This window comes from Rhinopithecus bieti, unplaced genomic scaffold (assembly GCF_001698545.2).
Source record: "Rhinopithecus bieti isolate Rb0 unplaced genomic scaffold, ASM169854v2 scaffold_27006, whole genome shotgun sequence".
Lineage (NCBI taxonomy): Eukaryota > Metazoa > Chordata > Mammalia > Primates > Cercopithecidae > Rhinopithecus > Rhinopithecus bieti.
The window spans coordinates 3,753,983-3,779,800 of NW_016813373.1; the positions used below are offsets into that span (position 1 = coordinate 3,753,983).

At 40.0% G+C, this 25,818-nt stretch overlaps 1 protein-coding gene across 1 annotated transcript in view; it reads right to left on the bottom strand.

Annotated features, from left to right (window-relative positions):
• Positions 1-25,818, bottom strand: part of NIBAN1 (niban apoptosis regulator 1) — a 182,576-nt gene that overhangs the window by 98,540 nt on the left and 58,218 nt on the right. The window contains exons 2-3 of the mRNA XM_017848112.1: positions 7,563-7,693; positions 1,804-1,935 (exon numbers count right to left, since the gene is read on the bottom strand). Of these exons, the coding sequence (XP_017703601.1) occupies positions 1,804-1,935; positions 7,563-7,693 (263 nt within the window). The remainder of the gene's footprint in view (positions 1-1,803; positions 1,936-7,562; positions 7,694-25,818) is intronic.

The following is a 25,818-nucleotide window of genomic DNA, read 5'->3' on the forward strand; positions in this document are numbered from 1 at the left end:
GCTTCAGTACATTCACTCACTTACTCCGCTCAACACCATGGCAAAGAAATCACGCGGCTCTCATTTTATAGATGAGAAAACCAAGGCTCAAGATTTCTAACTTAGGCAAGGGCGCATATCTAGTAAGTAAGTGGTAAAGGTATGAGTCAAAGCCCTAAATATGGGCCATATTACGCTACACTGTCCCTCCTCAAGCTCTTCTGAAAGGACATTGTAATGAGTCATACAAAACATAAAGTGACTTGTTATTATCATTATTTGTAGTGTATTAATACCTTGTTGCTGAGTACAAATCAAGTGTTGAATAAAATCCTAATATTGATAAGCAGAGAAAATATTAGCTTAACAAATGTTGAAAAGAGTAAGTCTACCCAAGAGAGCACTTGAGCTTTGCCTGGTAGCTTGTGAAATAAATGTGTAGTACATTTTATTTCTATTTTCCATCAGAAATGGGAAGGAAACAGATTGGTCTGTCAGTCTGAAGCCTCTTCCTAATGGTTTAGCATCAGGAGTAGTCCTCACAGTTCTCTATGAAGACTATCTTGACTACTGTTGTTTTTTTTGAGATGGAGTCTCGCTCCGTCACCCAGACTGGAGTACAGTAGGGTGATCTCGGCTCACTGCAACCTCCACTTCCCGAGTTCAAGTGATTCTCCTGCCTCACCCACCTGAGTATCTGGGACTACAGGCATGTACCCGCACGCCCAGTTAATTTTTATATTTTTGGTAGAGATGGGGTTTCAAAATGTTGGCCAGGCTGATCACGAACTCCTGACCTCAGTTGACCTGCCTGCCTCGGCCTCCCAAAGTGCTGAGATTACAGGCATGAGCCACTGCGCCCAGCCGTCTTGACTATTCTTGAGCTCAGAGGCCAGAGAGCAGAGTTTTAAATCTGTTACTATCCTTCACTGATAAATAGTACCTGTTCATTTCAAAGGGAGCTTGAGGGTCTATGTAGACTAAAAAATGTGTACAATATGAGATCTGGGAGGACAGTGGGATCATTTGACTTAACTGTTTACCTTAATTGAGGCCTGAAGACAGGAAGTCACTTGTCAATGAGTTCACTTCTAGTTAATGGCACAACTCGACCTAACCTTTAGTTTGCCAAATTCACTGCCTGATATTTTTTCCCCTGTACCACACTACCTCCCTACATAAGGAAAGAAATGGGAACCAATAAAAACTGAAGTCCTCCCAGGTGCTGAATGCTTTACACCCATTATCTCATCTTCACATTTTACAGATAAGGAAAATAGTGAGATAACCAGAAAAAAAGTTAATTGAAAAAATAAAAAATACCTCCATGGGAATAAAGTATGTGAGGCATTCTGAATTCCTAGAAACCCAGGCAAACCCAGGCAGATTCAAATTTAATAACAACCTATGAAATAACTCCTCAGCCACCTGTCATGCACAGGGCTTCAGAGTGGGAAGACAGGGACATAGAGCAGAGACATCAGGACAGTGGCTGAGGAAGACCTCGAGGCTGAATGATCATAGGAAAGGCTCCTGTGCCAAATACTGGTCCTTCTATCTTCATACTCACTTGTAATCACCTGTTCAAAGTCTACCTTGCCACTAGACAGCAAGCATCTGTCTTACCAACTGCTGTATACCCAGAACCTTGTATAACACTTGATATGCAGTAGGCATTCAATCAGTATCTGTTAGCTGAAACAGGTACCTACATGAATGAGTGCTTACTGAATGAATCAGTCTCCAAGGAGAGGGCACACCAATCAACCCAGCTAAACTTTTAAGAATAGTGCAAGAACCAGTAGTAACAAAGAAGTGTCTTACCTCTTTATTCTCATAGCTCTCCACAGCATAATCATTTTTAACTACAATGTATCTCTCCTTCCACTTCTTTATGTCTTCAGAAAATTGTGATAGCTCTGCTTCATACAAAATAGTTCCAGGCATCAATGGTGGCTTAAAGAAGATGAACACAATTAACTATCACAACAAATGATAACACTCCTTGTTACCACTAAGTTATCCATGGTATTTCTTTCTTTCTTTCTTTTTTTTTTTTTTGAGAGGGAGTCTCGCTCTACCGCCCAGGCTGGAGTGCAGTGGCCGGATCTCAGCTCACTGCAAGCTCCGCCTCCCGGGTTTACGCCATTCTCCTGCCTCAGCCTCCCGAGTAGCTGGGACTACAGGCGCCCGCCACCTCACCCGGCTAGTTTTTTGTATTTTTTAGTAGAGACGGGGTTTCACGGTGTTAGCCAGGATGGTCTCGATCTCCTGACCTCGTGATCCACCCATCTCGGCCTCCCAAAGTGCTGGGATTACAGGCTTGAGCCACCGCGCCCGGCCTATCCATGGTATTTCAAGGAATAGTTGAGGAAACTCTCTTCCACTGAGATCCTGGGGAAACTGTTGATTCTTCCTCTCCCCCCACAATTTCCCTTTCCTGCTCTGCTTGACCCAATGTAAATATTTGTCTTATTGGTACTTTTATGATTTTCATTTCCCTCTATTATGCTGTAGGAACAGAAGCATATGGTAGAAGGAATTATAGTTATTACTTAAGGTTATTATGCCTTGCATACATGTGGCACTCAATAAATGCTTGATAAACTCTATGGGAGAGAGGGAGGGAGGCAGGAAAGCGTTAAGTGTGGATATCCACAAGGACATGTCTGAACATGTCTCAGGGTTAATCTCCGCAAAGCAGGAGAATTAACAGACCGTTCGTTCTCCTATTCAATACACCTGCCAATGCAGCCTCTAATGCTCAATGGTTTTCTTAAACCCAAAGCCATGGGGACCCCTCTCCGTGCCACTCAAGGAGATTGTGCTTGCTATTTGGTTAAAGAATAAGCAGGTATCAAGCCAAAACACCTCAGTTCTACCTCTTCTACTTAAAAGTTTGAGGATTTTTCATTAACCATGGTGATATATGTACTGTACAGGCATTTCCATTAGATTCCTAGTTAGGTCTTCCATTGGGTTAACTGTGTAAGGATAATTCCCATCCTGCTTCATTGTGTAATTCTCAAATTATTTCAAAATATACAAATGGGCCTCTTGTCTTTTACGTGTCACTGAATTTACATCTATTTTCCCTTTACTGAAAAATCAGAGTGCCTTCAGAAACTTACCCCTCTACTTTCAAGTAAAATTTTAAATGAACTATACAGAAAAAAAAATAGATATGCCAATCTCTTTTAAGAATCATGTAAGGGATAAAACAAATTCCCTTCCAGATTCCAGCGCTTAATATTCTAACCTGACAGATAATGCAGCAGTCTCCTATCTTGCCTCATTAAAAGGTAAGAGAGAATCTCTTCTCTTTAAATGAAACTGAAACCATGGTATAAGATGAACTTCATAGTTCTTACGTGCAACTTTTCTTAAAACCTGGGCCACTCAATCAACTGATAAGCTTGTTAAAAATGGGGCCTCACCATAGACTTACTACAACAGAATCTCTGGGGCTGTGGGCCAGAATGTGCATTTTAACAAGCTCCCCACATTTTGAGATCACTGTTTTATGAGGGAAAGCAATCACTTAGCCCATGTCCTCATGCTGCTAAATAAATTGGTTAACTTCTCAGCATTATGTAACTCACTTATCACTTATTCTCTCTTGAAACCCCTTCTTTTTTATTTATAGTTTTTTAAATTTTATATTCAAGGGGTATGTGTGTTTCTAACACGGGAATTAAGTGTAAGGGTGGGGATTGGGCTCCTAGTGTACCCATCACCCAAATCTTGAACATTGTACCCGATAGGTAATTTTTCAATCCTCATTCCCCTCCCACCTTCCCCACTTTTGGAGTCCCTAGAGTCTATTCTCTCCATCTTTATGTCCATGTGTACCCATTACTTAGCTCCTGCTTATAAGTGAAAACATGTAGTATTTGATTTTCTGTTTCTGAGTTAGTTCACTTAGGATAATGGCCTCCAGCTCCATCCATGTTGTTGCAAAGGATATGATTTTGTTCTTTTCTATGACTGTGTAGCATCCTGTGATGTATATATACCACATTCTCTTTATCCAGTCAACCACTGGTGCATACTTAGGTTGGTTCCATGACTTTGCTATTAAAAACAGTGCTGTGATAAACATACATGTACAGGAGTCTTTTTTATATAATGATTTCTTTTCCTTTGGGTAGATACCAGTAGTAGGATTGCTGAGTCGAATGATAGTTCTTTTTTAGTTATTTGTGGTATCTCCATACTGTTTTCCCTAGGGGTTGAACTAATTTACATTCCTGCTAACAGTGTATGAGCATTTCCTTTTCTCCACATCCACATCATTCGTTATTTTTTGACTTTTTAATGACAGCCATTCTTACTGGTGTAAGATGATATCTTGGTGTGGTTTGTTGTTGTTTTATATTTGTTTTGTTTTGTTTTGAGACAGAGTCTCACTCTGTCATCCAGGCTGGAGTGCAGTGGCATGATGTCGGCTCACTGCAACCTCCTGGGTTCAAGTGATTCTCCCTCCTCAGCCTCCTGAGTAGCTGGGATTACAGGCATGCGACACCATGCCTGGCTAATTTTTGTATTTTTAGTAGAGACAGGGTTTCGCCATGTTGGCCAGGCTGGTCTTGAACTCCTGACTTCAGGTGATCCACCCACCTCGGCCTCCCAAAGTGCTGGGATTACAGGCGTGAGCCACCGCGCCCGGCCGGTGTGGTTTTAATACACACTTATCTGATGATTAGTGATGCTGAGTATGTTTTCATGTGTTTGTTGTCCACTTGTATGTCTTCTTTTGAGAAATGTCTGCCCATGTCCTTTGCCCAGTTTTTAATGGGGCTATTTTTTCTTGTTGCATTTCTTGTAGATTCTGGACATTAGTCCTTTGTTAGAGGCATAATTTGCAAATATTTCTCCCATTTTGTAGGTTACCTGTTGATTTCATTGACTATTTCTTTTTTTGTATATAGGCTTTTTAGTATAACTAAGTCCCATTTGTCTATTTTGTTGCATTTGTTTTGGGGTCTTTACCACAAATTCTTTGCCTAAAATGTCCAGAAGAGTTTTTCCTAAGTTTTATTTTAAGATTTCTATAGTTTCAGGCCTTACATTTAGGTTTTTAATCCATCTCAAGTTAATTTTGTACATGGTGAGAGATAGGGGTCCAGTTTCCTTCTTCTACATATGGCTAGTCAGTTTTCCCAGCACCTTTTATTGAATGGGGTATTCTTTCTTCATTATTTATTTTTTTTTATTTTATCAAAGATCAGTTGGTTGTAGGTATGTGGCTTTATTTCTGGGTTCTCTGTTCTGTTCCATTGGTCTACGTGTCTATTTTTGTCCCAGTACCTGTTGATTAAGTTAGTATAGCCTTGTAGTATAATTTGAAGTCAGGCAATGTGATGCCTCCAGATTTGTTCCCTTGCTTGGGCATGCTTTGGCTATTCAGGCTTTTATTTGTTCCATATGAACTTTAGGATTAATTTTTCTAATTTTGTGAAAAATGAAATTGGTAATTTGATAGCAATTGAATTGGAGCTGTATATTGCTCCGGGGAATATGGTCATTTTAATGATAGTGATTCTTCCAATCTGTGAGCATGGGATGTGTTTCCATTAGTTTGTGTTGTCTACAATTTCTTTCATCCAGGTTTTGTAGTTCTTGTAGAGATCTTTCATCTCCTTGGTTAAATGTACTCCTAGGGGTGTGTGTGTGTGTGTGTGTGTGTGTATCTGTGTGTGTGTGTGTGTGTGGTGGGTGGGGGTGGCTATTATAAATAGGATTGAGTTCTTAATTTTGAAACCCCTTTTTTATTTGCCTTCTGGGACATTATACTTTTCTGATTTTTCTCCTACTCCATAGACTGTTTCTTCTTAGTCCATTTTGCTAGATCCTTTTCCTTTTTCTGATTTTGTAATGCTGAAGGGGCCAGTGTACTGTTTCTTTTCTCTGTCTATATTCTTTCCCTCTTTTATGGCCCATGGTCTTAATACCAGTTATAAGCTAACAACTTCCACATTTCTATTTTCCAGCCTCAATCACTCTGCTGAGCTCCAAATGAAAACATCCAATGGCCTATTCAACATTTCCACAGGCGTATGTCAAACTAGCATCTCAAACTTAACATGGTCAAAAGGGAACTTGTGATCCCATTCACTCCGACTCTTCCTTCTAAGGAAAAGGCAACTCCATCCACTTATTTGCTCTGGTTAAAAACCAAGAAGTCATCACTGATTTCTCTCTTCTATTATCTCACCCCCAACCCAACAGTATGTTCTGTCAGCTCTATCATAAACACCTCTCCTCACAACCATGGCCATCATCACCCCAGTCCAATTTGGCATCATTCTTCCCTTGGATGCTACAGTATCCTGCTCGCCAGTTTCCATTCTCCCCTCTTGCCCCATAGTCCATTCTCTACAGAGAAGCCAGACAGATCATCTAAAATTATATGTCACTCTGTATTCAAAACCCTCCAATGGGACTTCCCAACACAAAACAAAATCAAAACCCTATTGTGATCCGCAGGTTGACATGACGTGGTCCTGACCTATTTCTATGCTGTCATTGTTCGTCCCTCCTCCCTCACTCACAGTGCTCCCAGGAGACCGACCTTCCCTCTGTGTGGCAGGGTCTTCACACTTGCTGTTCCATAGGCCTGGAATACTCTTCCCACGAATATTCACACAGCCTACTCTCATTGCACTCCAGTTTCTGCTTAAATGTTATCTCCACAGAGGGCTCCCCTAACCACCTTCTCTAAAACACAGCTCTAGGCTGGGCGCGGTGGCTCACACCTGTAATCCCAGCACTTTCAGAGGCCGAGGCAGGTGAATCACTTGAGGTCAGGAGTTCAAGACCAGCCTGGCCAATATGGTGAATATCCTGTCGCTATTAAAAATACAAAAATTAGCTGGGCATGGTGGTACACACCTGTAATCCCAGCTAGTCGAGAGGCTGAGGCAGGAGAATCACTCGAACCCGGGAAGCAGAGGTTGCAGTGAGCTGCGACTGCACCACTGCACTCCAGCCTGAATCACAGAGTGAGACTTCATCTCAAAAATAAAAGAAGTCTCTTGCTTTATTTTCTTTTTAGCATTTATTATTATCTGATGTCATCTGATATTAGCTTGTTTATTGTCTGTTTCCTGCATGTGAACATAAACTCCAGGAAGGCAGAGAACTTGTCTTAATGCCCCAGTTCTTGGACTATAGCCTAGCACATAGTAGCTGCTAACAAACATTTGTTGAGGTGGTGTTACTTATTATAACAGAGCAAAGGAGTAAGAATAAATTAGGGGGTTCAAAGAGAAACTCATATTTGATCAATGACCAAAATTTCACAACAGCAAGTCAAAGTTTCTGATACAAACAAAGCATCCATGTGGGAAAAATACATAACAATATTGGATTCATGCTAATTTCCTTTTTATATGGATTATTATCAGCAAAAGAAATCACATATTCCAACTTCCAGGCAAATAGAGTTTTTTGAGTATGAAACGACTTCAGAGCAGAGTTTTTAAAACTGCCATTCAAATTATTGTTTATTTCAGAAATATTGTGTGCTATATAGCCTTCTTCAAGGGGAAAAACATGTAAACCAAATATCCATGGCTTACCTTGGTCTTCAAAAACTGTGACGTTAAATCTCTTTGCTGTTCTACTTCACTGCGCACATGATTGCAGAAAGCCACAGAGTACTGACGACTGTAGTAGGGACTGAAGTTTTTGATGGCAGCCTCAGTTTTCCCTAGAAAAATGTGAAAATTAGAATTCTGCAGTATAGCACAGAATTTACACTTAGCTACAGAGTTCCAAAAACCATTCCTCCAGTCTCTCTGTTTCCATCCCTCCTGTCACCCCTGTCTCCCAGGGATTTGCCAGTAGTCTGTGTTCCTGGAGAACTTTGCTACCTGCTGCACATGCCCCATCTCTCCCTCTCCTTCCGGCATCATCCTGAGAGGCTTCACAGACCCTAAGGACCATCCATCCCATAACCTATTGAGTTTTGCTTTATTTTCTATCAATAACCTATCGCCATCGCCATAAACTCAACCATCCTTCTAATCCTCCTAAGACTACTCTTCTACCTTGCCCTGTCTCCACTTCAACTTGCTCTTTATTCCCCTTGACGTGCAGTCATTCAGCTCCTTCCTCCAAATGATAATCCCAGGTCTACCCCTTCAATTCTGCAAGAACATCACTCCCCCGCTTTGTTTTGAGACGGAGTTTCCCGCTCCTTGCCCAGGCTAGAGTGCAATGGTGCAATCTCGGCTCACCACAACCCGCACCTCCCAGGTTCAACTGATTCTCCTGCCTCAGCCTCCCGAGTAGCTGGAATTACAGGTATGTGCCACCATGCTCAGCTAATTTTGTGTTTTTAGTAGAGACGGGGTTTATCCATGTTGGTCAGGCTGGTCTGGAACACCCAACCTCAGGTAATCTGCCCGCCTCGGCCTCCCAAAGTGCTGGGATTACAGGCGTGAGCCACCACATCTGGCCATCGCTCCCTTTTTCTTCAGATCCCTGAGGCTCCACCTCTAGTTTTATGACTCATGGTCCTGGATAAAATCAGCAAAGTGTTTCCTCTCACTCTGCTCCAATGTTTCCGGTTCAAAATTTGTGTGTGTGATTCAAAGCAGTATAGAACTACCATGAGACAGAAGGGGAAACTTTGGTTTAAGAGCCTAGAGACCTGAGCTCTGGCCCCGATTCTGTGAGGCAGAAACCAGCTGCACAACCTCAGTCAAGTCATTCGACTCTCGAGGCTCCAGCATCCTAATTATAAAGGAAGTTGCTCACTAGTCCACACATTTCTTTGGATCTGTGTGCCATTGAAGTATAAGTACAATACGAAAGTCCAGCTGCCTCACAACAGTGACTGGAAACTGCAATATATTAAATAGACTCTCAGCACCAGAAGTAAATCAAACTGAGTATGAATGTGGGGGAAGCTTGAGGACTTGACATGGAGGGACAGGGAGAGTCAGACACCTGAAACATTCTTGCCTTTCCAATCTGTGCTAGCTTTAGAGAGTATGGGAATTGCAAAGGAGGGAAGGAGGGAAGAGAGAAGGAGGAGTAGAGGAGAAAGGGTGTAGGAGCATTCTCATGCAGATTAGAAACCATTACAACATTTCAACTGCTTGCTGCAGGGTACAGAAGGAAACACAGGCTTCACTGATTGTGCTGAGTCCGCAGAACAGGGTACAGCTTGAGGAAAAATAAACTCCATGTAATATTCCAAAATATTTTAAAGTACTTTCACGTGAACTTGACATCATTTTTGCTTTTAAAATTTGATATTATGGTCAATTGAGAGATATTAAAATATACTAACAAGATTTGTTTAGAGCTATCACGTAGGTAAAATTTCAAAAATAAGTGAAGAGTTCTAACTACATAAATTGAGGTACTCAATAGGAAAGCCTTGAATCCATAGCAACCCATTTCTAAGCCTATAGAACCATAGCCAAAGACACCCATAGTATATGAATATTCCCCATATGCAGAGAATCCTATTTTTGTTTGGGAATTTAGGTCTTATAATATATGTGAGGTAAAGAGGAATTCTTTCATATTTACTTCATAACATGAAATTTACTGGTCATGTTTATGAGCTTTAATAATTATTACTTGTAAGGTGCTTTGAGACCCACTAATAATAGATTCTGTAGAAATGCAAATAAAAGCTCCTATAATTTGAATCAGGCATGCTTTTGCTTGCTCTGTGAGTTTATGGTATTACTATTAATCAGTATTTGCATAATACTTTAATAAACTCAGGCTTTATAATCCTCTAACTGGCTATTATGCTATCAGCTTTTATGCAGCATCATTCTCTATGCTTGTCTATAATTTTCTTACATAGGAGTGCGGCAGTGTGGGAATTCCCACAATGAGAACAAATCTCACTTTACTAAAACATATACATGATGAATAAAATTTGCCCTTTAGGTCCAAGTAGCTACTGTTTGGTCTATCAGAAAAGCAGTCTGTTAATTTCTAACGTTTATTTTTGTACTCTTGAAAGCACTTGGATTGAAATGAAAGGAGGTGGATGTCATTTTATGATGAACTCTATAAAGCTTTGAAAGTTGATTTTCTGCCACATCACCAAGCCTCCCCCAGGGACGCCCTGCTTCTGGTGAGGTGTCATAATGCTCTCTTCTGATATATGAGAAAAATGCTTCTGTGATTTGAATATCTGCATACTGTCCCAGTAACACATCATCCACCACGTAGCGTTTATAAAGAAGCAATTGCAGCTTCTTTAGGTAATTAATCAAATAACTAGTTCAAACTATATATGATATAGCTAACAATATCATATGTTCTGGGGGAAAACCTAAAGTTATTTGGCAAGTGTATCTGGATTTTAGATTAAACCTATCTAAATCCAAATAAATTAGTCCCCAGTGTAGGGATCCTAAGACTGAGAGCAAAGTCTGGTGTTGAGGCAGGGGACAGTCTGGCTTGGTGGCTCATGCTTGTAAGCCAGCACTTTGGGAAGCTGAGGCAGGAGCATTGGGAGTTTGAGGTTGTGATGAGCTATGATTGCACTACTGTACTCCAGCCTGGAAAACAGAGCAAGAAACCTATGTCTAATTTAAAAAAAAATAGTCTGATGTTGGAGCAAAATACCACTGTGGTTAGGAAGATGGACTCTGGAGTCAGACAGGTTCAAATCCCATCTCTACTACTTGCCAGCTGTGAGATCTCATGTGAGTTACTTCTTTCTGCTCACATGTCAAATGAAGAAAACAAGAGTAGCAGCCTCATAACGTTATTCTAATGATTCCATGAACTAATTCTGTAAAGTGCTCAGCATGATAGCTGGCACATAGAAAATGTTCCATAATTGATCATAATTAAAATGATGATAATGGTGACGAGGGTGTCCCTTAGGCAAGCACCAGGATAAAGTCCTCAAGCTGAACTAAGGAATTAAGGAGAAGAAAAAACCAGGTTGCTTACTGTAACTTGCACTAGGGCCATCCTGCCCTGCTGTATACAGAAGAGCTACCCCACCCATCACAGGCTCCAAACAAATACAACCTACATTTTCACAAAGGTTCAGCATAGAAGACCCTCCGTGCATTCCTGAATTAAAACCAACTACATAAAACAACAACATTCATGAACTGAATCAAAAAGCGTAAGTTAGGGGCTGTGTTTCATTGAGCTCTCTCTGACCTCAATTTTCTCACCTGCAAATGAGGATAATAAGATGCCCATATCACAGGGTTTCATGAGGAGCAAATAAAATATTCTGTATATTGAAAACTGTCTAGGACAGGGCCTGACACATATTATTGATCAATCAATGTTGACTACTATTTAATATTCCACAATGAAAACATTCAAACAAATGATCAGCCCACAGGGGCTACACAAAATAACCTCAGCTGAAACGACATTGTTCATCACAGTTTCCAAGATGCTTGAGCACTGAATTCCTTTCATATCCCTGCCACCAAATTTAGTATCACATTCTCTTTCCTAAATTGTTTATAAAACACAGTGCCAGGTCTTATACTGAAAGGAGATTACTCAATAATGGAAGGACTAAAAGCAATGGAAGGGATTCTTCCACATTTTGATATACCAGTATTTTTGGCACAGGCACATATCTCTAATCCTACTTGTTTATTTCAGCTTGAGCTAGGCATTGCGTTAGTACAATTCACTTGACCCTAAGCTGCTCATAACACTCTTCAAGGTAATCATCACTGACACTGAAAGAAGCCACTTGATATAGTTTGGATCTTTTGTCCCCTGCAAATCTCATGTTGAAATGTAATCCCCAATGTCGGAAGTGGGGCCTGGTGGGAGGTGTTTGGGTCATGGGGGCGGATCCCTCATTAATGGCTTAGTGCCATCCCCTTGGGGATAGGTGAGTTCTTGTTCCCTTAGTTCACTTGAGAGCTGGTTGTTTGAAGGGAACCTAGTGCCTTCTCCTCTCTCTTGCTCAGGTCTTGCCATGTGATGCACCTGCTCCCCCTTTGCCTTCTGCTATGATTGTAAGCTTCCTGAGGCCCTCACCAGAAGCAGATATCAGCACTATGCTTCCTGTACAGGATGTAGAACCAAGAACCGTGAGCCGATTAAACCTCTTTTCTCTCTCTTTTTTTCTTTCTTTTTGGGATAGTCTCAATCTGTCACCCAGGCTTGGAGTGCAGTGGTGCAATCACAGCTCACTGCAGGCTTGACCTCCCAGGCTTAAGCAATCCTCCCATCTCAGCCTCCTGAGTAGTTGGGACCATAGGAGCGTGCAGCCATACCTGGCTAATTTTTTTTTTTTTTTTCCCCAGACAGAGTTTCACTCGTATCCCCCAGGCTGGAGTGCAGTGGCACCATCTCGGCTCACTGTAACCTCCACCTCCCGGGTTCTAGTGATTCTCCTGCCTCAGCCTCCCAAGTAGCTGAGATTACAGGCATGCGCCACCACACCTGGCTAATTTTGTATTTTTAGTAGAGACAGGGTTTCACCATGTTAGTCGGGGGTCTTGAACTCCTGACCTCAAGTGATCCACACGCCTCAGTCTCCCAAAGTGCTGAGATTGCAGATGTGAATCACTGCACCCAGCCAATTTTTGTATTTTTTGTAGAGACAGCGTTTCACCATGTTGCCCAGGCTGGTTTCAAATCCCTGGACTCAAACGACCTACCTGCCTTGACTCCCATAGTGCTGGGATTACAGGCATGAGCCATCACGCCCACCCTACACTTTTTTCCTTCATAAAGTACCCAGCCTCAGATATTTCTTTATAGCAATGGAAGCAAACTAACACACCTCTTTGACTACTCTGTCCATATAACTTAGCTTCAGTTCACCTTTGCAAAATTAAGAAAAGTATCTGCTGGCCCCTTTGAAGCCATTAACTCTATGCAGGCTCAAAAACTCAGCATTCATTTGACTCCTTCTCCCCCGTTCCCAGATCCAATCATCAGATTTTGCCACTTTTATTTCCAGAAATTTCTTGAGCCCATTTCCTTTTCCCCATCCCAACCACCACACGTTCAATCAAGCCTCTACTGTCTCTCAACGACATTATAGAAGTCTCTTGGGCTGGGCGCAGTAGCTCACGCAATCCCAGCATTTTGGGAGGCTGAGGTGGATGAATCACTTGAAGTCAGGAGTTCAAGACCAGCCTGATCAACATGGTGATACCCTGTCTCCACCAAAAATACAAAAATTAGCCGGGCATGGTGGTGCACACCTGTAATCTCAGCTACTTGGGAGGCTGAGGCAGGAGAATTGCTTGAGCCTGGGAGGCGGAGGTTGCAGCGAGCCGGGATCGTGCCACTGCACCCTAAGTGACAGAGCGAGACTCCATCTCAAAAAAAAAAAAAGGTCTCTGAATCTACCCTATTTCAGCATCACAGCAGAGACAGAGGAGAAAAACAAAAACAGGAACTCTCAGCTCTTAAACAGGAACAAAAAAGTGAAAACCAGAGTGGGAGGGGGAATACCACAGCTGTTCCTGGAGGATTATGGGGAATGAGCCAAAGCTAGGTGTGTGTGGCAGAGGCCGGTTTTGAGAAGTGGCCGGAGTCCAGGGCTGATGCGGCAGAACAGGAGAGGCTGAATCAAAGCTGGCCACCTTGGTCCCACTCAAAGGTAGCATGAGTTACACAAAGGTCCAGATGTTAGAATGGGGAACTCTATTTCAGAACCAAATCTTGGCACCGATGCTACTAAGACACTCTTTTGAAAGTCAGAAGGGGCACACCTCATTAGTCATAGAGGCACAACCTTCTGAGTTGTCCTGGACTGGCAGCTTTCATTTAACATGCTGCTGCAAGATCATATCACTATCTTTGTAAAAAAAAAAAATCTTCAGTGTTTCCCTATTGCCTAGGGTAGTAACCCCTCATCGTAGTACCAAAGGCCTGGGATCTCACCTCAACTGTCTTTATTTTCCACTTCTTTCATTCAACTTAAGCCTTCTTGCCCCATGCATACCTGTGCTTCCTCTCTTCCTTTCTCCCCCTAAGTCCCCTGCTAGCCACTTTCAGACCCTTCAAGCCCACATGACAGTCCCAACCTGAGTAGAAGCCTCTTTGGATCTCCCCAGCTGGAAGCAATCACACCTTCTTTGGCATTCTCCCAAAATTGTGTACCACTTCTACTACAGCTGTTCAAATATAGCTTATCTCTCCTCCAAGGGTATATTGTGTTTATATACTCAGCAAATATTTGTTGAATGAATGAAAGAATGGCTGCGTAAATATTCAAAAACAAGTTACAATGCATTCTATCAACAAAACCCATGCCAATGCCCCAGGAAAGGAGAAAGGTACAGTTTTCAGCTTGAATATTAATTACCAAAAATATACACTTTTGGCCAGGCATGGTGGCTCACGCCTGTAATCCCAGCACTTGGGGAGGCCAAGGTGGGAGGATCACTTGAGTGCAGGAGTTTCAAACTAGCCTGGACAACATAGCAAGACCCTGACTCTACAAAAAATAAAAATAAAAATTAGCCAGGTGTGGTGATACACACCTGTAGTTGCAGTTACTCGGCAGTGGTGGGGATGGGGTGAGGGTGAAGCAGAGGATTGTTTGAGCCCAGGAATTTGAGGTTGTAGTGAGCTATGATCACACCACTGCACTCCATCCTGGGTGACAGAACAAGAACCCTGTCTCAAAATAAATAAATAAATAAATACACACACACACACACACACACACACATTTGAAATTCAATTCATATCTGTTTATAAAAAATCAGACTCTTGGCTGGGTGAGGTGGCTCACACCTGTAATCCTAGCACTTTGGGAGTCCGAGGCAGGCGGATCACCCGAGGTCAGAAGTTCTAGACTAGCCTGACCAACATGGAGAAACCCCATCCCTACTAAAAATACAAAATTAGCTGGACGTGGTGGCACATGCATGTAATCCCAGCTACTCGGGAGGCTGAGGACAGAGAATCGCTTGAATCAGGGAGGTGGAGGTTGCAGAGAGCTGAGATTGTGCCATTGCACTCTAGCCTGGGCAGCAAGAGTTAAAGTCCATCTCAAAAAAGAAAATAACAATAATAATATTAATAAATCAGACTCTTACAAGTTAATTCCTTTAGAGCTTTTAAATGAGTTTTGTCCACAAAATTATTTGTGGGAAATAATTTACAAACAAAATCCTTTCTTGGTTTGTCTGTTTTCCTTAACCAGTCTAAAACTACGGCAAATATAAGGCTCTGGGTAAAACTTTCATGAAGTCCGAAGAGCCTGACAAATTCGTATATTTTCTCATTCTAGAAGGTTCTTTTAAAACCAGTTCCCAGTCCTGAAGCAGATCAACTCAAATCTACTGTTTATCAGTAGTCTTTCTTGGAAGATACTATTTATGGCAGATTATGCCTCGTTCCCCCACCATTCTCAGTGTCATCACAACGATGATACATTCTACAATCTTCTCTGAAATATGCAGCTTCCTATTTCAATTACTTTTAGAAAAGCACAAACATGTACTCATTAAGTGTAAAAAGATACAAAAATCCAAACACTGTTTTACTACATTTTCTGCTAATCTTTTTTCAATTCTTTTAAAATAGTTGAGACTGTTATGTTTTATATTCACATTTTAGCTTTGGTTTTCCTATAACATTGCCAGAAAAATCATGATTTAGGCCAGGTGCGGTGGCTCACTCCTGTAATCCCAGCACTTTGGGAGGCTGAGGAGGGCGGATCACCTGAGGTCAGGAGTTTGAGACTGGCCTCAACATGGAGAAACCCTGTCTCTACTAAAAATACAAAATTAGCTGGGCGTGGTGGTGCATGCCTGCAATCCCAGCTACTCAGGAGGCTGAGGCAGGAGAATTGCTTGAACCTGGGAGGCGGAGGATGTGGTGAGCTGAGATCACGCCGTTGCACTCCAGCCTGGGTAACAAGAGTGAAACTCTGTCTCAAAAAAAAAAAAAAGAAAATCATAATTTTCAGATATTACATTTTTATTGTTACTATGAAGGAGAAACATACAGAAATAAATAAAAATAAGTTTGTTTTAACCAGGTGGTTATTTCCTGGCAACTGAGGAAAATCCACATATGAGAAGATTATTCAGGCCACTGGCGCAGTTTCTTAAAAACTGTTGAGGTTTCAGGTGAAGATTAATTTTGAGAAACAAGACAAATGGTTCTAAAAAATAAAATAGATTTAATATTTATAAAATAAATTACAATATCCACTATTGTTTATTTTCACCACAGTTTCTCAAATGGTAACAGTTTAAAAGTCCTGATGAATTATAGCATCAGCTACGGTCTTAGGTTGCTAAGCACCATCACTTTACACCTTAGGATGGAGAAATTGGAAATCCCAATTCACAATACAGAGGTGTAAAAATCTAATTACACAGAATAATGCCCAAGGACTCTCTTTTTCTTCTGGTAAATGCCTTAGAGAATGGGGATAAATTGGATTCTCCATAATTGAACTGAAGGGGTGTATGTGTGTTTTAAAGCACATTTATTATTGGTGCCTGAGAGTCAGGTTTTTGAACAGTCTCTCCTAGGAAAAGGCAAAATGATTCACAGGGAGCCTTGATTCTGCAGCCTACCCTGTAGAAATCCCACCTCGAGTTAAAATAAAAGACATAAAACCAACTTAAGTTCTCTGTGATTTACTTTGGATATTAATCCGCAAAAAGAAACAAACACTTATGCTCCCAATAGCTTATATGAAATATATCAAAGCCAAGTCAGGACCCTCCTAGGGCTCAGCCAGCAACTGGATGGAAAGGAGGCTTGCTTAAGAACAAACAATAGAGCATCGTTTCCTGCTTTCCAGCACTTACCCTCATAGAGGTCCCAAATTCTGTGAGCAAAACCTTCAGTGAACTGTGAGAGACCCTAAGTTCTTCCCAAGTCCTGTTCTAAAAGCAAGCCCAGTATCTCTAATATGGCCACAGAAAGCTTAGCCCATCAAAGGCATTCAATGAATCTTCATATACTTACAGATGCTACATAAGAGAGTATACACCAGCTCCAGTGGGTAAGCAGAGGCAAAAACAATGTTTTCTGCAAATGACCACGGAAATAAATTAAGGTGCCATCAGCACTATGCATTTACTAGAACAATACCTTCACAGGTTAATATAAGTAAGAGAAATGGGAGAAGATGGACAGAGAGGAAAACCACACTACCATTTCATGTTACAATTCCCAGTACCTTATTCCACTGAAAAATTAAAATCCTACTGTGGTCAATTTTTCCAGAGGACACCTTTCTAGAACTCTGAGACCTTAAGTCTGGTTTCCTCTTTTTTAGGGGAGGAAACCAATTGTATTGTTAGAAAAATATATATGCCCACATCTTGCTTCAGCTGTAAATAGATGAAAGCTGACTTTAAATTTCCTTCCATTCCACTTGGAAGAAGTGCTTGGAAATTTTCAAGATTATTTTATCATTACCTCACAGCACGCCTCCAATTTTCTCATGACACATCTGATGAGAATAAATCTTGTTTATTTTGCCACTTTTCTAAGCTGTCTAATGTCCCCCAAGGAAGCTACAGATCGACTGTCTTTTCTTTACAAAATGAGAAGGAAGAGTGTGAAAAGAAAATTAATCTGATACAGCTGCTTTTTCAGAGAGCATCACAGAAACTATGAATTTATGAAGAAGAACAATGTTTTTGCCCATTAGAAGTTTCTTGGTTTTAAGGAAAACATACAACTGAAATTCAGATACTGAAATAATGAGATTCCCTTTGCTCTTTTTGTGACTAATCATAGTCATTACATTTTTTCTGCACACATTTTATCAGAGGTTCTCAGATTATTCCAAAATCCTGAAAACATTCTTTGCTTAAAGATTGCAACCATGCAAATGAACACAACATGCACATTAAAAGAAATCAGGCCAGACATAAAATAAGCCAGGCAACAAGCCTAGGAATTTCAGTGATTTCCCCTTCCAACACATCAGGTTCTGTGGTGTCTCCTCTAGGTTTCTCTTATTTTCCTATGTTTTCTCCTTTTTCTTATTTCATTTCATTTTTCTTCTCTCCACACAGACATACATTTGTTTGAAATGCTTGCTTTATATTTTACATTTTTTCTTTCTCAAGAATCTATGCCAGGCCGGGTGCGGTGGCTCAAGCCTGTAATCCCAGCACTTTGGGAGGCCGAGACGGGCGGATCACGAGGTCAGGAGATCGAGACCATCCTGGCTAACACGGTGAAACCCCATCTCTACTAAAAAAAATACAAAAAACTAGCCGGGCGTGGTGGCGGTGCCTATAGTCCCAGCTACGCGGGAGGCTGAGGCAGGAGAATGGCGTAAACCCGGGAGGTGGAGCTTGCAGTGAGCTGAGATCCGGCTACTGCACTCCAGCCTGGGCGACAGAGCGAGACTCCGTCTCAAAAAAAAAAAAAAAAAGAATCTATGCCATTAATGTGAAAAAAGTGCTTTTCTAGATAACTGTGTTTGGGGCCCAGATATGCTTGCATTTTGTGAGTCTGGGGATATGTGTAACAGTAAGGAATGAACTTGGCTAGAAAATGGAAGGTGGTATTGCTAGGCTTGGGAGGGTCCAGGAAAAAGTCTATAAACCATTCAACATTTCTGTAGCCAGCTAACATTTTCTGAAACTATTCACAAGGTGGATAGAATACTCATTAATGAAAATTACTTCAGCATGTTCTAACTTATCCTCACAAGATTTTGTGAAATGCCAAAATGGTTTTGACCCACTGTCCACATGATTTGGTCAAGCGCTATGTCTCTGGATATAGTTTTTCTGAGAAAAACTCAAACATCTCCAATAATAAAATCTGACCTAGAACAGTTGAAAATATAGCTCATCACAAAGTCAAATTTTATGTATTTGGCAATCTAATGATTGCCAGTCACTGGATCAGTTAATCACTAAATTTAACATGCCTAAGTAATGTATGTTAGTGAAAAATTACCCCAAAGCTATGGTACATGATGCTCTTAAAAACAAAGTGAAAAAACTCCACCTGAAAATCCAATAGTATTGACTATGTAGATAGTACGTTCTTTAAAGCCACTGCTTTTTCCTATGGAAATTGCTCTTCCATAAGGTGAGTTCACCTAGCACTTAATAAATGTGCTGGAATCTCATGACATCAGCTCTGCTTGGAGTCTAGGCCTCATAGGTGAAATTCACTTACTTCTAACCAGTCATTATACGCACCAAGGAGATGAAGTATGAAGTAGAACTGTAAATAACTGAGACTACATTCCACTACAGTCCACAATCCACCTAAGAAAGCAACTTGAGTTCATCTGGATGGTAGCAGGTAGCATAGACATACCAATGCCAATCACATTCCAACATCCATGCACTGATGAAAAGATCAAAGATTACAGACCTCTAGAGCTGGATGGGATCACAGTGGTCCTTTCCAATGTTCTCCTATTTTCAGATCAAGAAATTAATTGATCTAAGGTCACAAAACTAGTAATAGAACATTTACGAAAAAAAACTTTGTTAAAGATTAGTGACAATTTTAAAGAGTTTTCTTCTCTGTTAGTACTACACTAATTTTATGGAGGAATTCAAGTACTTTTTTAAATTAATAAAGGAACATAAGTACTCTTTGTTCAGAAGCCTTGTGAAATGATCTTAAATTTGGGTAAAAAGATGTTTTGATGATTAATTTTATATGTCAGTTTGAGCCACGGAATGCCTAGACATTATTCCGAGTATGTTGGTGAGGGTGTTTCAGGATGAGATTAACTTTCAAATGGGTGGACTGAGTAAAGCAGACTGGGCAATGTGGGTGGCCCTCATCCAATCAGTTGAAGGCCTGAATAGAACAAAAAGCCTGAGTAAGAAGAAATTTTCTCCTGCCTGAATCCCTTGAGTTTGGACATTGGTCTTTTCCAGCCTTTGGACATGGACTAGAGCATGGGTTCTTCCTGGGTCTCCAACCTGCTAGCTTTCAGACTAGTACTGCATCATCAGCCTTCCTGGGCCTCCAGCTTACCAACTGCAGACCTTGGACTTGTCAGCCTCCTTAATTGTGTGGGCCAACTCTTTATAATAAATATATATACTACATACATACATACACACACACACACACACACATCCCATTAGTTATGTTTCTCTGGAGAACCCAAATAAAGATGTAATCAATTAAAATACATTATTGAGTCTCAACACAATTATCAATTTATTTCACTTAATATATATTAAACTCCTGCATCAATAACAAGTTAAAAGCAATGTAAATATCTAGTTCTTCTATGTAATAAGTTCTAAAGTTTACTAGTAGAATCAGCATGCCAAAGTGTTTCACAATACGTGCTGAAATACACGGAATCTGTATTTAAAACATTTCATTAAGTGATCTAAGAAAGACAGTAAAAGCATTTGGCTCAGCTTCATCCCAGTTGGCAGAGGTTGTCAGCAAAAAGGCATAGACCCAGCAGAACTCTGGGTACCAGGGAAACCAGCTGACCTTATGTGAGTACTCACCCCCCTTAATCTCATTCAGATGTTCCAATTAAGTTGCATCACTGTCTCAATTAAAGCCACAGTCTTTGCTGGCTAATACCATAAGGCTCCCTGGGAAAATGGACTAATTAGGTAGATTTTCTTATCTACTGATTAAGAATCTGTTTTGCACAAAATCAAGGTTAAAAGATATTGCTATGAACCAGTCCCATCATCTGCATGGTATTTAAAAAGTCTTTAACAAAGCTTCTCTGATCTCTGCTCTGTATCCGACTTTATATGGGCCAAGAGATGAAATACACTGAGTCATAGACCACTATAACAAGAGTTTGGTGTATGTGCATGTTTTCTTTAATTATGAAACATTTCAGACAGAATAATAAAGTGAATAATATATATACCTACTACCCAGCTAAATAAAATGGTAATATTATGCCATATTTGCCTCAAAAAATTTTTAAACAAAATACTACAGCTACATTTGCAACCCCCTCCACCCTGCCCCACAACATCACCAGGCACCACAATGCTAAAACTGGTGTTTACTCCTGTCAATCATTTTAGACTCTTACAACATATGTTTGTATCCATACATAATATTATTATCCATGTGTTCAAGCTTAACTCCACCTATCATTCTGCAGCTTTTTTTACTCACATTATGATATATATCTCATATATATATGTAAATATATATACACACACATACATGGTGTATTTAATTCTAGTTGACTTATTTTAACTGTTATTTATAATTCTAACATATACTACAATTTGTTTCCTTGGTGATGAACCTCTCATGTATTTCCTGTCTTTTTGTTCTTACAATCAATGCTGATGTGAACATTGGTGCATGAATCTCCTGGTGCATATATACAAGTTTCTCTACAGTGTGTATTAAGAATATTAGGGCAAAGTGTGAGTATCTTCACCTGCACTTCATATAGCCAAATTGCCCTCCAAAGTGGCTGCGCATTTCACATCCCGCTAGCAGGGTATAAGAGTTACCTCCTCCCACATCCTCAGGAATTCTCAGTACTGTCCCACTTCCACATTTTTGCCTGTTTCAACAGGTGAAAAATGGTGCCTTCATTTGCACTTACTAGTGAGGGTGAGCAACCTTTCATATATTTACTGGCCATTGAGATTTCTTATTCTGTGACTCCATATCCTCTCCCCGTATATCTTCTTCTTACTGACACATAGGAATTGTTTATAAATTTAGGGTGAAGTATGTCAAGTCCCATGGAAAATAATGCTGGCATTTTATCAGAATAACAATAAATTTATGATTTTTATGAGATTGACAGCTTTTTCATAGAGTCTCAGACTACAGCTAGCTGTATAGCATTTACGTGCAAACTATGGAAACGTGCCACTTCTTCAGGGCAGATGCAGCCAGCCCTACATGAATGGAGAATGCAACATGGGCTGGATTTTAGCTCTGCTTGCCCATTGGCTTCAGGCCTACTGAATCAGAAATTCTGGAGGTACAATCCAGCAATCTGTGTTTTAGCAAGCCCTCCAAGTGATTATGATCCACACTGAAGTTTAGAACCACTGGATTAATCAGTCCCCTATTGATGGATACTTGGGCAGTTTCCTTTGTCTAGTACACACAATACTCAAATGAATTGTTTCATATATGCCTTTCACACAGTGCAGGTACATATATATACACACACACACATATATACACACATATATATACACACACATATATACACACACACACATATATATATGAAAAATTTGCAGACATGAAAATGCTAAGTCAAAGAGGAAATGCATTTGTAATTTTAATAAAAATGGACACATTGACTTCCACAGGAATTACACCGTTTTACACTGCCACCATTATTATAGGAGAATGTCATTTACACACAGGCTCATCAGCATGTTCTCAAACTTTTGTGTCTTTGCCAATGAGAGATGCATCATTTATATAGGTGTAGAAAGTTAGTAAGAGCCCAAGACATATCAGCCCACATACCTGAGCTCATGCACTCTATTAAAACTATTATGGGTTAACAGAATGGAAAGAATTATTCCCAGCATACAGTTGGAATGTTTATTGTATAGTCTCATAAAAGATAAGCTGTAAATGGCAGTTACATATAATTGATATTGTACTTATAGTTCTGTATTATAATTCAGATGTATTATTTCTTTTATGTACATTGCAGATTTTTATAGGTGAAAACCAAACCAACATTCAATAATGTTGGTTCTGCAAGATACAAGTACTCCAGAATCCAAACCACTGATTTAAATCTGAAACATTGCGAGTACCTGAAGGACTGCCTAGATGTAAGAGCAAATGTGATTTCCACATTGCGAAAAGGAAACATTTTAAAAGTAGATGCTCTCTTGAACCAGGTGAACTTCTTGGTGATTGGATGTAGGTAAGGGGTGGATTGCTGCCATGGATGAAAATCTGGTTTATTGTGCAGTCAGATTAATGGCTGTCATCTGTCTGCATTCCCCCAAATATGGTACCATTAGTGGTTTATACTAAGCCATTCTGAAAGGGGCCATTCTGTTTCAGTCCTACCACCCAAAAAGGAGGACATCTAGGCTTTCAGAAACATCTGAAGAGAGCTGCTTCAATCTCAGCATAGAGGAAACTTTCAGTCCTTTCCCTCAAGCTAACTCAGTCTCCACTGAGCAAAGCTGGACTTAAGAGTGGCACAAAATTCTACTTCAGAAAGGTGCATGTCTAAATCCTCATTAAGTTGGTTCCACTATGTATTAATTAGATGACTTTAGGCAAGTCACTTTGTCTCTAGAACACATTTTGCAGATGTGGAAGCCATCTGCTCGTCTGCTTTCCTTAAGGGAATATAACGGTATTCCTTCAGAGTACACGAAGCTCTCCAAATAAAAGATAAACATTCCAAGAAAGCTTATTACTCACAGAAGCAGAAACATCACATGCTAACAAATGTGGTGTCCACTAGAAGTGTTGTCTAATAGAAATTTTGGGGATGACAGAGATGTTCTGTATCTGTTCTGTCAGTACAACAGTCACTGGTAACATAGGGCTACCGAACACTTGAAATGTGGCTAGTGTGACTGAAAAACATAATACTTATTTTTCTTTTCTCTCTAGTTTTTAAAATAAATTTTATTATGTATAATTGAGGATTACAACATGATGCTATGGGATACATATGGGTAGCAAAATGGTTACTGTAGTGAAGAAGATTAACATATTTCTCATCTCACATACTTTCACAAAATTAATAGTTTAGTTAACTTTCTTTTTTTTCTTCTCTTTTTTTTTTTTTTTGTTTGTTTGTTTTGTCTTGAGACGGAATCTCACTCTGTCACCCAGGCTGGAGTGCAGTGGCGCGATCTCAGCTCACTGCAACCTCCACCTTCCAGGTTCACGCCATTCTCCTGCCTCAGCCTCCCGAGTAGTTGGGACTATAGGCGCCCGCCACCATGCCCGGCTAATTTTTTGTATTTTAGTAGAGATGGGGTTTCACCGTGTTAGCCAGGATGGTCTCGATCTCCTGACCTCATGATCCGCCCGCCTCAGCCTCCCCAAGTGCTGGGATTACAGGCGTGAGCCACCACGCCCTGCCTGTTAACTTTCATTTTAATAGCCACATATGGCTAATGGTTATCATATTGAGCAGTGTGTCTCCAGAAAACCTTTCATGTCTTCATCTTAAAATAGGGGTAAAAACACCAATCTCAGTGTTTCCTTTGTCTTACTGGTCATAAGATTCTCCTGAGTTGCCTGATAAAAAGTAGAAAATTCCATTCCCTGCCTCAGACCTACTGACTCAGAATCCACATGAGGGAAGCCAGAGAAACTGTGTTTTCAATATGTTCCTCCAGGAGATGCTTATGGTGAGGCCAGTTTGTTATATTCAATAGCATTGTAGTGAAGAATAAATCTGACATTTGTAAGCATTAGCAGGATGCCTGGATCCATACAATCACAGAAGGAGAAGGCTCTTGTTCTGGAGAAGTTAGTTGCGCCAACATATGTGCTCACTAGTATCAAAGTACCCATTTCAAAGCTCTCTAAAGAATAGTAAGATGGTGTAGTACTTCTGGGGTGACGGGGGAGATTGTATTCCAGAATGCTGAGGACACTCGATCAGTTTTCCTTTGTTTTGTTGTGATGGAGAGGAATAGAATAATATAGAAGGTATGGCTCTGATGATGGGTAGCTTGAAGGATGGATGGCCTTGACTCTATTTGATATGGTAAGAGGTTTTTAAAATCTAGTGAAGGAACTTAGAATGGAGGTAAGAGAGAACAACTAATGTGTAACTACACATAAATGTAATTTGAATAACAGATGTAGAAGGGAGAGAGAAAGAGACCAACAGAGAGACACAGGTTGAAAGAAACCTGCATAGCAAAGGCTTCCTTAATGTCAGGTTGTTGACTTTATGCAGTGGAGAAAATAATGACCTCAATAGGATTAAAGAATGGCTTGTTGGCAAAAGGCCTGGATTCTAGTCCATTCCTGAATAATGCTGTTGTTTCCAGGAGCATGTTATATAACCACCACAGAGAATTTTGAAATTTCAATATAGTTTCAGAAATCCATGAACATTCCCATTTTGCAGATGTGGAAACCATCTGCTTATGTACTCTCCTTTATGGAATACAATGGGATTCTTCCAGATCACTTGAAGTTCTCCAAATAAAAGATATAAGCATTATAAGAAAGAATATTACTTGCAGAAGCAGAAAGATAATATGCAAATAAATGTGTCTATTATGATTTCTGTGAGCCCTTCACATCATTGAAGCTGATCTGCATGGTATAAATAGATACCATTGCTTTGTAACAGAGATATCGATGTAGGGAAATGAAAAAATGGTAATGAGGGGAAGAAGAAAGTTGCAATAGGTAAATACATTATTTACATGTAATGCTAAAAGAAGCTTAGGTTGGAAATTTCACTTGAGCTTACATTTTAAATTTTCATTTTATTTAATTGTAATAGATACATGATAATATTAGGCTAACTGTAAATATTTAATTTTTATTTTACTACCACAGTAGATGGGGAATAAATTAGCTATGAGCAAAAAAATTCAATTCATTAACTTCCCTTTATTCCCCTTGAATAATTATGTGTGTGTGTCTCTGTGTGTTTGTGTGTGCGTGTGTGTCTCCAAATAAACTGTATACAACTTGGCCAAAGTTTTAAAATGAGGGTTTTTTTTTTAAGTAAAATTTTCAATTTCCAGGATAAAGACTGAAAAGTGTTTGTTCCATTTAATATAACAAAATAAAAATATTTTATATTTATAATATGACAAAAATAAATATTTTTATTATTAAAGGAATGACTTATGAATTGATAAACTAGATATGTATGAAAATACTATGCCTGGCCCATAACATTATTTCCTTTTTCTTTTCTCTTTTAAACCTGCTTATTCTACTATTCATCTCTTTCAG